Raw genomic sequence first — 13,299 nt, 5'->3', positions numbered from 1 at the left:
CCCTTCCCCCCAGTGGACACTGGAAATAAAAAAAGAAAGCAAATATTTGTTCCAACTAACTTCCTCCATACTCCAACCCTCCCCACCCTAATCTGAGGCCTAAATGGGCATGTATCCCTCTCAACTATGTAAAGAAAATTAGAAATTAAACTAAAAAAACAAAAAGCAAACAAACAAAAAACTTTCATCTGTTGCTCTGTTTCCCAGATGGCCACAACAGCCAGTGTTGAGTCAGGGTAAAGCCAGCAGTCAGACGCTTCAATCTGGTCTTCCATTCACCTTGCATGCACCTGGATCCCACTCGGGCACTGGTTTGTATCCCGACTGCTCCACTTCCCATCCAGCTCCCTATTTGTGGCCTGGAAAAGCAGAAGAGGATGGCCCACAGCCTTTAGACCCTAAACACTCATGTGGAAAACCCAGAAGAGGCTCTTGGCTTCAGATCAGCTCAGCTCCAGCTGTTGTGGCCACTTGGAGAATAAATCAGCAGATAGAAGATCTTCCTGTCTTTCTCTGTAAATCTGCTTTTCCAATAAAAATAAATCTTTTTTTGAAAGGTCTAAAAAATAGTTATTTTCTCACTCCTCTCATTTTATAAATGTCTTGTGATGAGCAGATAACTGCTAAAAACAATTACACTGGAGTCAGGACTGTTAATCTTCCTTTTTCCTTTTTTCTTTTTTTAAATATTTATTTATTTTTATTGGAAAGGCAGATATACCGAGGAAGAGAGACAGAGAGGAAGACTTTCTGTCCGATGATTCACTCCCCAAGCAGCTGTAATGGCTGAAGCTGAGCCAATCCAAAGCCAGGAGCCAGGAGCTTCTTCTGGGTCTCCCACGCGGGTGCAGGGTCCCAAAGCTTTGGGCCGTCCTTGACTGCTTTCCCAGGCCACAAGCAGGGAGCTGGATGGGAAGCAGGTCGTCCGGGATTAGAACCGGCGACCATATGGGATCCTAGTGCGTTCAAGGTGAGGACTTTAATCTCTATGCTATCGCGCTGGGCCCAACTGTCAACCTTTTTCGAGGATCAGCCATGTCCATGGTGGGCAGCTGAGTCCCACTCAAGATTGAACTGAAGGCCTCTGAAAAGCAAAGCCATAAACTAAAACTTTGAGTCTCTCACACAGGTGCAAGGAAGGCTTTGGGCCTTCCTCAACTGCTTTCTTAGGACACAAGCAGGGAGCTGGATGGGAAGTGGGACTGCCAGGATACAAAACGGCACCCATATGAGATCCCGGCACATGCCGGGATACTTAGAAGTATATTTTGTTTTTCAAATATTTTAAAATTTTTTGTATTTTTTGTTACTTGTTTCTAGTTTAATTACAGTACAATCACAGAACACGATATAAGTAATTTCAATTCACTTAAATTTAAGGTTTGTTTTGTGGCCCAGATATGGTACATGTTGGTAAGCATTCTATATACAGTTGAAAAAACTATATATTCTGACAGTTGCATAGGTTTTGTTTTTAATGTTAATTATTCAACTTTTCAAAATCTTAATTTTTAAATTTTTTTGTTTTTTATTTTATTTTCTTTCTTTTTTCTAATTACTCAACTTTTTAAACATTTTCCTAGACCAGCCAAAATATGCAAAATCATTCTCTCTCCTTAATGACACAAGGCGTCTAACTCAGCACATGGCAGTTTCCCTAATTAAGTGAGGGAAGATAAGCTATATAATCTCCAGGTGAAGTATTCAATAACGGACAATCAAAATCCTAAAAAAGAACTAGCTGCAATATTAAAAACTCAGGAATAACAGTACCTAATTAAAAGGTTAATGCTTATAAAAATTCTTTATGGTTGTGCAGGAACTCAAAAAGACACTCAACTTACAAACTTAGGTCAAAGTTTTAGTTTATGGCTTTGCTTCTCAGATGTATAAACAATACAGGATACACAGGCTCATGTGTTGGGACACAAGCACTGCATTCAGGGCACAGGTGACAAGCCAACACTGTCCCAGGGTAACCAGCTGCCCCCCAGTCACAGCTCCTAAGAAGATTCTCTTATCTGGCTAGCAAGAGCAATCATTCCAGCGGATTCAGGTTTTTAGCCACAAAACCAGGCACTGGACCTGGCAGCTCAAGTCACCAGGCTGGCTGAAGAGCAGGTCCCCAGGGAACTCGAGGGACCACAGCCTGCTCCTCATACAGGCCACGGCTCTGGCAGGAGGTCACAGTTACCCTTTGCTGAGAACTCTGATAAATACAGCTCCCCCCTGCCACTCAGATTCCAGGACTCCTGGAACAAAAAACTGACTCAGAAAGTCAAACAGAAAGGAGAGCTGCATGTCCTATCTACACTATTCCAATACAAAATCCTGTCTGCAGCACCACAGGAGGTAAGGGTGAGAGGCGACAGGCAGGCCCAAGAGAGACTGCATGCCATGCTGTCCCTGGAGAAGGCGCTTTTCCCAGCTTGCAGCAGTGTGACACTCGCCCAATGGCAGCTGCGGCCTGTCCTGGCCTCTGTTTTCCTTTCTCTGTGTTAAAGATTTACAGACCAAAGTCCACAGCTGTCACAAAGCAAATAAACCTGGGCCCCAAATCAGGATTTGAACTGCACATGTAAGTGAACAATCCCTTGGTAGCTTAAGTGCGACTCTCCCCAGAGTCAGAAAACAGGCATGGAAATCAACTGTGGACTTCTATAAACATGCTAGCAGTGCCACAGGCTAGGGTTCCAACCCTGCCTCTGCTGCCAGCCGACTATCATGTTCTTCTCCCCGTGGAAGAGGCCAGCACGGCTTCATGCCTCAGCCCCCACCTCATGCACTGCACTCAAGCCCCGTGACTTTTCTCTACACTGGCAGAGTTACGGGGGGAAAATTCACATAGAGTAGAGTAAGCACATGCCAAGCAATGGATTTTTAAACTTATGAATCTTCTGGGCCTGCTGCAATGGCTCAAAAACTAACTCCTCACTTTGCAAACTCTGACTTCCCATAAGAGTGCTGCTCATGTCCTGGATGCTCCACTTCCCACCAGGCTCCCTGCCTGTGGCCTGAGAAAGCAGTTGAGGATGCCCAAAGCCCTGGGACCCTGCATCTGTGTGGGAGATCTGGCCCCTGAAGGCACCTGACTCACCTGAAACCAAGTCACCCTTGCAGAAAGCAATTTCCCAAGGCAAACCTAATCACATTTTCATACTATTCATCAGGCCATTTTTTCTACGACTTGACCAATTCCCTGGAGTAAGTGGCACATGAAATTTCTAGACTTCAGCAATCAAATATCAAATCTTGGGAGCAGCACAGCATCTCCAAGGCCTTCATCCTGTTCCATATGTTTGTCCCCCAAACTAAAACATAAACAGGATTCTATCTTTGCTAGACTTAGTCTCTTTTGGATGTACTAAAGGTTGAAGACTGGAGTTGTCAGTTACACCAAACAGCCACCACTCTACTATTCTAGATTCCCTAACTCTGAGCTTCTTACAACTCCATTTTGCTAGGAGACATGAGAGTAGGTATCCACAGATAAAGCAAATTAGTTAGCAACCCATCTCCTTCCAAGAGTGATGCTCTCAACCCACACCACACTTCTCAGACAGGCATTGTTTCTTTCTGAAGCCAGAACTGTTGAAGTGGAGATGGTGCACACCACTGGGGACAATGATCCAGTCAGTCGGGCTGTAGCTGTCTGGCCCAAAGACTCGTCCCGTGACAGCATTTTCAAAAGGTCAGGGGTTTCTCTTGAATTCACTGCTGGATTAACAAGATTCATTTGGCTCAAAGAACAAACCACAATCTACAAAGCAGCCCATTTACTACTTGGAAAGATTAAAAGCTGTAATTAACCTTTCGCAAAATTATAAAGTCTGGAAGAAGTTCTATTGTGCTTGCTTCCAGCTGCAGTGCCAGTCAGGAGTTCAAGGCTAATGCCTTCTTGCTGAGCTTGATGCTCGGCTGACCAGAGAAAAGCCCCAGGAAGCACTAGGAATTTCTCATTTTTAGGGCACTGGGTACCCCGGGATGACACCAGTAACCTGCACAATGTTCTCATCCCATGGCTGTGCTGACACCTGACTCTGCCTATCATTCATAACCCTGTAGCATTTCTTCATCAGGTCTGTTGGGCAAGGAGCAAACCTTAAATGCAAGAACAGAGCCAAGTTCCAATGCCACTGCTGTTGAAAACATCTCTGAAGCACACAAAAGGTGATTATTCTTCCTTTGTCCCCCAAACTAAAACATAAACAGGATTCTATCTTTGCTAGACTTAGCCTCTTTTGGATGTACTAAAGGTTGAAGACTGGAGTTGTCAGTTACACAAAGCAATCTCAGAGACTATGGAGTTCAAGGATAGAGCAGAACAGTCTAACAAACTTCACTGAACTTCAGACACAAAAAATGGAAGAAGCAGATCTGTAGACATATGGAATTCACACTGCTAATCATAGCCTGAAGCAGATGGCCAGCATTCCAAATAGATGCTGTTCAAATATACTAGGAAGAGCACTTCTTTAAAAAGTCCATTAGGGCAAGGAAGCACCTGCATTGATACTGCCCACTTTCTCCCACTGCCTGCTTTGAGGTTACCTTCCCAGAGGTCACCAAATGCCCAGGAGTCAAAGCTGTGGGTAAGCCACAGATCAGATACAGGGAAACAGCCTTTGTCCCAGCCGTTCTATTTTTCAGAAGAGCATCTCCCAAACTGTGATTGCGGGACTTTTTAATGATAATGCACATACAGGTAGAAACAGAATAAGCAATAAAGAACACTCAAGACCCAGTGCCCATATGGGGTCCTGGCAAATGCAAGGTGAGCACTTTAGCCACTAGACATCTGTGCCAGCCCCTGTTCTGGGTGCAGGGTTCGAAGGCTTTGGGCCATCCTTGACTGCTTTCCCAGGCCACAAGTAGGAAGCTGGATGGGAAGCAGGGCTGTCGGGATTAGAACCGGCACCCACATGGGATCCAGGCACATGTAAGGTGAGAACTTTAGGCACTAGGCTACCGTGCTGGGCCCATATGAACTCTTCTTAAGCACGAAGCCCAGGATCCCTGCAAGGCCATGGGCCAGTGCACTGAGATCTTCATCAAAGGCAGGTTTTGTAGCCTCCTAGACCAATGAGTTTTATTCAATTTTTAAGGTTTCCATATCTGCCCTCAGGAAGTGCTTTATCATATTCACCGCCCTCACCATAAAAACTAACTGAAGAGGATTGTTGCACAGGAAGTTAACACAAACCAACTGACTCTTTTGATTGGCTCTACAAAGTGGTTCATGGGTCTGTTTTATAAACAAACCAGGGAACTGGTGTCACCTGGGATGCCCAGCAGGCACTGTTGATGGGGCAAGAAATAAACTTGTGATCTGTTACAACAGTTAGTGTTGCCTGAACTCAAAGTAGAACACAGTGTTCAGTGAGAAGCCACAGAGAGGCTGACAGATAGTCAAAGCCAGACTCTACTCCAGTCTCCATTTCTCATCACAGCATCTGGCTCCTACATTTAATGCTAATGCTGTACACACACACACACACACACAACACACAATAATATGATCTATTCCTCTATTAGAAAGACAGAGAAGGAGAGAAAGAGACACAGAGAAAGAGATCTCCCATTCTCATCTCAAAAAGCCACCACAGCTGAAACTGGGCTGATCTGAAGCCAGGAGTCAGGATTCCTGTGTAGTGCATAATCCCAAGAACTTGGGTCCCTTCTGCTGCTTTCTCAGGCTCACTAGCTGGGATTTAGACCAGAAGTGGAGCAGCTATCTGGGTCTTGAAGCAGTGACCATATGGGATGCTGCAGCTGTGGGCAGCAGCTTTATCCACTATGCTACAGCGCTGAACCTTAAAGTGCCTTATTTGTAAATGATTCCTGGAGGCATGATCTCTCATTCAATAAAATTATAAGGCCCAAGGAACATTCACCCTTCTAATCCACTGCAGTAACCCTTTCCTAAAGTTAAGTTTCTAGAAATAGTGTAATACACCAAGTAAAAGACAGCAGGCTGAAATATACTTTCCCTCATTAGAAACAAAAACATTCTAAATGAAAGAAGGCTACAAATGAAACAGAATTCCCAAAATGATAAAACTGTTCAAGCATCAATAAGCAAGAATACTTGCAAGACAGTCTAAGACAACTTGCTAAGATTATAGGTGTCAATCTGTAGCATCAAAGTGCTTATTTTCTACTAGGAAATTTCAAATGCATCTATTTATCTAAAAGGAGGAGAGACAGGGAGATACACGAAGAGACGGGTGTCTTTCATCTGCTGGTTCACAGCCTAAATGCCCCCAGTAGTTGGGGGTTGGACCAGGCTGAAGCCAGGATCCAGGAACTCCACGTGGATCTCCCGTGTGTGTGGCCGGAATCCAAGGACTTGGGTCATCATCTGTTGCCTCTCAGGTGTACTAGCATGAAACTGGACTATAAAGTGGAGTTAGGACTTGATCCCAGGTACTCTGATATGGGATTCTGGCATCCCACTTACAATATTTTGCCACAATGTATCATCCCACTAAAGCAACAAAGAAACAGAGGATGAGTATGCGTGTGTGTAATATATACACACATTCATGCAGAATATGTTTTTAAAGATTTAGAGAGATCTTCCATCTGCCGGCTCACTCCCTGTATGGCCACACAGGTAGGCCTGGGACAAACCAAAGCCAGGAGCCAGGAACTCTATCTAGGGCTCCCATGTGAGTGGCAGGTACTTGGGCCATTTTTTGCCATCTTCACAGGAAGCAGAATTTAAGGAAAGCTTCTAGGATTAAAACCTTGGGCTTCAATATGGGATACTGGAGTCATATATGGGAGTTTAACTCACTGGTCACCATACCAGCCCTAAAAGACTTGAAACTGAGAGCTAACACACCATTAACAGTAATTCCCTCCACTGCTCTGATAATCATTTTTTTCTTTTCTAGTTTGTTGTGTTTTTAAACACTGACCATGTATTTCTTCTGAACAATAAAAAAGTTTATGATATTAAAAAACAAATAGCATTTTACACCCTAAAAATTTCTTTCCTTATTTTTGTTCAATACACTGATCATGCTGCCATTTTAACAACATCCTTGAGTAAACACAGAAGAGCAAAAACTGATGAATTTAACTGAGAAGACAACCTTTGAACTTGAAAAGCTAAAGGTTAAAATCAATAACTACAGTTAAAAACAGCTCCAAGGAAAGCCAGTTCTTTCCTATTCCCCTGATGTGACGCACACTTCTCCAGGCGGGCACAGAGAATGCATGCCGGGGAAGGCCGTAAGAGGAACCCCAAGGCTCCAAATCCCACTGCCACTACTCAAGTGATAGGAAATGAGCACTGAATCTCACCAGGTGACTTCAAAAAGTTTGTGGAGGGGCCAGAATTGCGAAATAGCAGATTAAAACTGCTGCTTGTAACGCCAACATCTTATATGGGCATAGGTTGGAGTCCAGGCTGATCCACTTCTGATACAACTCTCTGCTAACGTGCCTGGAAAAGCAGCAGAGAATGGCCCCTGCACCTACATGGGAGACCTGGATGAAGCTTCTGATTCCTGGCTTTGGACAGTTCCAGCTCCGGCTGTTGTAGCCGTTTGGGGAGTGAACCAGCAGATGGATAATCCGTCTCTCTCTGTGTATCTCTCCCCCATCCCCTCTGTGACTCTGCCTTTCAAATAAACAAACTGTTTTTTTTTTAAGTTTGTGGAAAATGAAATTAAAAGAGAAGTATATTTTGATACAAAAAAATTAACATTCAGGCACAGTTTTTATGATATGCTTTTCCACCAGCTTTCTGAGGTTCCCTCATAAAATTAGAAGCATAAGACAACTGCTGGGTGAAGTTGAATTAAATAACTTCAGTGAAACAGTGGTCTACACTCTTCTCATTCTACGCTTTTTGTGTAAAAACATACATAAATATGCATTTGAGTCTATGGTTTACAAACTACATAGCCTACAGCTATACTTTTTTTTTCTTTACAAGTTTATTTACTTTTATTGAAAGGCAGTTTTACAGATAGAAAGGTCTTCCGTCCACTTGATTACTCCCCAAGTGGCTGCAATGGCTGGAGCTGAGCCAATCCGAAGCCAGAAGCCAGGAACTTCTTCTGGGTCTCCCACGTAAGTGCAGGGTCCTAGGCACTTAGGCCATCTTCTACGGCCTTCCCAGATCACAAGCAGGAAGCTGGATAGGAAGTGGAGAAGCCAGGACAAGAACTGGAGTTTATACAGGATGTGCAAGATGAGGTTTTAGCCACTAGGTAATTGCACAGCACCTTGTATGTTTATTTTTAAATTGTTTTTATTTATTGGAGAGACTGAGGGAGCAAGAGAAAGACATAGAAAGCTCCTGTCCACTGAGTCACTCCCCAGATGCCCATAACGGTCACGGCTGAGGGCAAATGGGAACACAATGCAGGTCTTTCACATGGGTACAGGAACCCAGTCACTTGTGTCATCACTACTGCCTCCTGAGGCCTGCATTAGCAGAAAACTACAGTCAGGAGATGGGTCCAGGAATCACGCATTGCAACAGGGAACATGTGGCTTTTAATCATTAAGCTAAACGCTCATTCCCTATACTTCCCCATTGTTGTTATTATGAAACACATTATAACCAGAAAATTTTTAAATAAAATAAATTCAAGTTCTCACATCTTCCCACATTCAATGGGTTGTCCTGGCCACCCCCAGGAGGTGCAAAGCCTGACAGGTGCAATGCATGGGAAGGTGACATCTTTCTCCAGCCCATAAGATGCTTTCTCATCCTTCTTCCATTTTCTGCAATTCCTGTATTACAGCCTGTCTCCAGGCTATCAAGAATATCTAACCCTGACAGCCACAACTGTAACAAACCTCAGCAAGGTGCAAATCCCTGGCAAGTTTAGAGACAAACTAAAACAAGAACCAGCTGCAAACACTACTCTCCAGGGCCAGGGAGATGTCTGACGGACTGCCTGGTCATCACCAAATCTGAGCTGGAAGATCATCAGCACATTCTCTTGAGTGCCTGGAGAACAGGAGACCCCAAAGTCTTCAAAACACTTTGTGTCAAAACTTTTAGCCATGATCCAGAAAACGAAGCTAGAGCAGACCCGGTTTGCAGGGCAGTGAGCATATGGACGGTAGCAGCCAGTGGCTAGGGAGGGACTTACCTTTAGGATTTCAGGCTCTTTGATATCCAGAGACCTTGTGTTCCAGTGCTGCACATGCTTATACAGCTTGTGGTGTTTATGAGCACTTGGTGGTGTAAAAAACCAAATCACGCACACCGCAGTCATGAAGCCTAGGCCAACTCCCAGGAGGAGGCCGCTCACGTAGTAGGGAAGGGGGAGGATGAGGTACCCATAGACACACATTACAAAGAAGCCCAGCGTCTTCACGGGCAACTCGGGGTGCTGCCCGGCTGCTTCTGCCTCGTCTTCACTGTCGAGAACCGCACCACCGACGCCAAGCACCTTTGGCTGGACAGGGACGTCTGGGGGTTTGTCCATTTTACTGTCCCCCTCTGTGTCCAGGTCAAAGTCCTCAGTGTACAGCTCACAGAACTCTTCATCTTCTTTGCTCACCAGGGCTGACAAGGTACACTTCTCGAGGACTAGAGAACTCGTCCTCAAGCCCAAGTCCTTCAGGCCGCTCACCTGGCCACTTTTGGGTTCAGCCTCTCTCGGGGGCTCCTCGGTAGCCTTTGGGAGGTCACCCCTGGAGGTGTTGGGATCGCTTCCATAGCCCTCACCTTCAGAGTCCCCCTCTTCCTCCTGGATGCTGTAGTTATTGCTTTCCAGGTGCCCGTTCAAGCTGGACAGGTTGGAGAGCTCGGAAGCACTTGAAGATAAGGCTTTCGGCCGATGGCTGCCACTTTCTTCCCCTATGATTTTACTAAGGAGCTGAAAAGGCTCATATATGACTTCAGAAAGGCGGCGTTTAGTGTCTTCAATTTTAGCCTCCATTTCGGGCACTTTAAAAAAGGAGCGGGTATCAGAGGGAGAGGTCAATGGGGAAGAAGGTGCGGTTTTGGAATCTCCACCTGTGTTCCGGGGCTGTGTGAACTGCTTGAACAGGTGTAGGTTCAGTTTGGAGTCAGGTGGCTTATAGGAAACAGCTTCTGACTCCTGCCTGGAAGTATCTGTGGACAGGGACTTCACCAAGGTCTTCATCAAGTGCCTGTGCCTGGGGGGGTGCAGGGATTCTTTTGGCTCCACCTCGACAGACAGGGACTTGACAAGGCTCATGAAAGGTTTCGTGCTGGACAGGGCGGAGGATGAGGCACTGGATGACAGGATGGGGGACTTGGAAGGAGAGGACAATGGGGAGGAAGAACTGGTTTTCTGCTCAGAGAGGGATGATATGCTGGGAGAGCTGGCTAAGGGCCCCGACAACGATGACCCTGGGGACAGAGCCAATGGCACTGTACTTAATACTTGTGCTGCCGGAGGAGGGGGCTCCAACAGCTTTACAGTGTTCTCGGAGACGGGCAAAATGGCAGGGGCCTGGGATGCGGGCAGTCCCTCTGCCAGGATGGGTGAGGCAGCAGGGCCCACGGAGTCATGGCCACCCTGGGGTTCAAGATAGAGGTCTTCCTTGGCTTCGAGCGCTGTTACAATGCTTTGGTCGTCTAGCCCCTCAGTGAGGTACTCCTTGAACTCCTCCTCCTCTTCCTCCTCCTCCTCCCCAGATGCCAAGAAGTGAATGGCGATGGTGTCTCGGGACACAGACCTCTGCACGTGCACTTTGGGGGCTGATGGCTTTGGCATGTCAATGGTTTTCTCGGCATGGCGACCATTCAGACTTGTCATCGCCAGCTTTACAAGGGCTCAGACTCTGTGAAAACAGTCAGAGAACCAGAAGTCAGAGAGCAGTTTCTCCATGGGAGGCACTATCACTCGCAGACAGGAGCACAGATGAAGCTCAGCTTAAATGTTGATTACACTTCTACTTGGCGGAGGGCCCTGGTTCTGGAGTTGAATGGGTTTAATGGTTTCATTTTCACTAGACAAATTCCAGATAAGCATTCATTTCTATGAGCAAACACACACCAGCATTACAAACATTATACAATCTGTCTTACTTCACAACACCTGAGTAGCTGTTGCCTTCTCTTTTTACTGGCTCATTCCTATCAGCAATTCTCTATTTCAAAGCTTGAAATTCCTGAATAGAAATTGCCAGCAGGACAAATACAGGATCCTGGTGATCCTGAGGATCTTGGGACAAAAATTTCACCAAAACAAGCTAACTTGAGGGGAGTTTAGTTCCACTGTAATCTTCACAGTGACCCAAGGGACACTTGGCCGGGTCTCCCCACAGTGCTCATATATCTTGCCATTACTAACAAGTAGCAAAGCATCCAGCCATGGAAGTCTGTGAACAAACTGCCATGACCTGTTGGCTTTTTTATCCCACAAATGGTAAGTACCACAAGGTCTGCCATGAAGACATGGTCACATTGTAAGGCCTCAAGATACAGCCCAGGCCTGTTCTAAGCTGAATTCACAGTGGAAATAGCAGGCCAACAGAGGGTAATGCTGTAATCCACCATCCGCCAAGAATTTTATAGTGCTATGTTGAAACATGGAAGCACTCCTTTCTACCTTAGGAGTGAGACATAGGGAGAGAGACATCTCACAAGATGGGCTGCAAAACAAAAGATACCGAGCCCACCTGTGACATGCACAACATTTCATCTCCTATTCACTTCTGGCCCACCCACACGATACTAAAGCATCCTGGGAGACCTTACAAGTTGGAAAACTACACACAACCTGAGCAGAGACCCTGTCAAACGAGCTAATGCACAGGGCGGGTTTTGGGAGTTCTGAGCAGAGTGAGAGGCAGCACACCTGCTTGGTCTCCTAAACTGACAGGTTATGTGGAATGGGCACATTAAGAGGAGAGAAGCAACGAAGACAGGAACATGAGCAGCGAATGGCATGCTCAAACACTCGGCTCTATGTTCTGTCTCCAGGATGGAGAGATGCTGGGGGTCGGAAACAGACTGTCGGAACAGAGAGGCATCATGGGTAAGGGAAAGAGCGCTCACCTAGGACTGGAAGTGAGGGTCGCTGGTCCTTGCTCCCTTTTGGCTGACTCAGTGGGAGCTTGCACAAGCCACAACCTCTCTGGGTTTCAGTATCTTCATTTGTAAAATGAGAATCTAAACGCCTTTCCTAATCGAAAACCCTACCTGTCTATGTTACAGCTGACTGTACACAAGCCAACATGATGCACTTAATCTACCACAGATGATCAGCAGGAGGCTGCTTTTTCCTTTAACAGTTCCTACATTTAAATTTTCCACCAAATACGCATGGTCAAAAATGCTGGCAATTAATACTGCCAAAAAGTAAAAACATTAAACCTGACAAAGTTTGGTGGACAGTAGGAGCACTGGGAAACAACGATCTGGTCACCTGAGCAAGTCCTCCAGTGATAACAAGGAGACAGCCAGGACAAGGACACATCTGAAACTATACATTTTCAGTTATCAAGTAACTGAGAGAAATTACTGGAAGCTTTCTAACGGAGTTTCACTCACTTGTGTACCTCAGGCTTTCCTATCCCCATTGGATCTTAGCAAAGGAAAAATCTCAATCAAACCAAACAACTTAAATGCAGGAGCTGGTGGCAGCTAGAAAGACAGCCTCGGGCCCAGAACAACCCTCCCCTGCTGTTGCCAAGCCAGTAGGTTTGGAGGCTCAACAGCAAAGAAAAATCCAGGAGCAAAACATGTTTTTCATTTCAGTGTCACCTAGTTTTACAATGGTAATTTTAAAAAGAAAGTTTGTTCCTTGGTAATTCTCGACAGGCTGACAAAGCAAACTCGTTAAAATTGCTTTAATTACAGGAAGGCTGATATGTAAGGTCCCGTGCTTATGAGACTGCTTCACTGGGAACAGCGATTCCAAGTCCAAGTCCAAAGCACTTGATTCTGGGGCTGAACGGTGTCAGCCAGTCCTCTGAGTGGAGAGACCTGGCTGCAGTGGCGGGTGGGACAGGCCGGGAGCCCGAGCAACGGGTGAAAACATCAGCGCACCCAGCGGCCCTGGGGTTTCAGCCAGGATCCTGGGAACAAAACACAGGTGCCCGCACAGAAAGTGATCTGGGTTTTATTTTTGTTTTTTTGTTGTTATTGCTGCTGCTGCTTTTTAAGATTTTATTCATTTTTTTAATTGGAACTTTAGATATACAGCGAGGAAGAGAGACAGACAGGAAGACCTTACATCCGCTGATTCACTCCCCAAGTGGCTGCAATGGCCACAGCTGAGTCAATCTGAAGCCAGGAGCTAGGAGCCTCCTCTGGGTCTCCCATGCGGGTGCAGGGTCCCAAGGCCTTGA

The 13,299-nt window shown here is 45.8% G+C and overlaps 1 protein-coding gene across 5 annotated transcripts in view; it reads right to left on the bottom strand.

Moving 5' to 3' along the window:
• TEX2 (testis expressed 2) overlaps positions 1-13,299 on the bottom strand; it is an 85,422-nt gene that overhangs the window by 38,788 nt on the left and 33,335 nt on the right. For all 5 annotated transcript variants that reach the window (XM_058676167.1, XM_058676168.1, XM_058676164.1 and 2 more), the window contains exon 2: positions 9,120-10,785. In XM_058676167.1, coding sequence (XP_058532150.1) covers positions 9,120-10,760 — 1,641 coding nt within the window. In that variant the 5' untranslated portion in view covers positions 10,761-10,785. The remainder of the gene's footprint in view (positions 1-9,119; positions 10,786-13,299) is intronic.

Source organism: Ochotona princeps, chromosome 17, assembly GCF_030435755.1.
Source record: "Ochotona princeps isolate mOchPri1 chromosome 17, mOchPri1.hap1, whole genome shotgun sequence".
In the NCBI taxonomy this organism is placed as follows: domain Eukaryota; kingdom Metazoa; phylum Chordata; class Mammalia; order Lagomorpha; family Ochotonidae; genus Ochotona; species Ochotona princeps.
The sequence above is the reverse complement of the archived record's forward strand: the minus strand, read 5'-3'. Positions and strand labels throughout refer to the sequence as shown.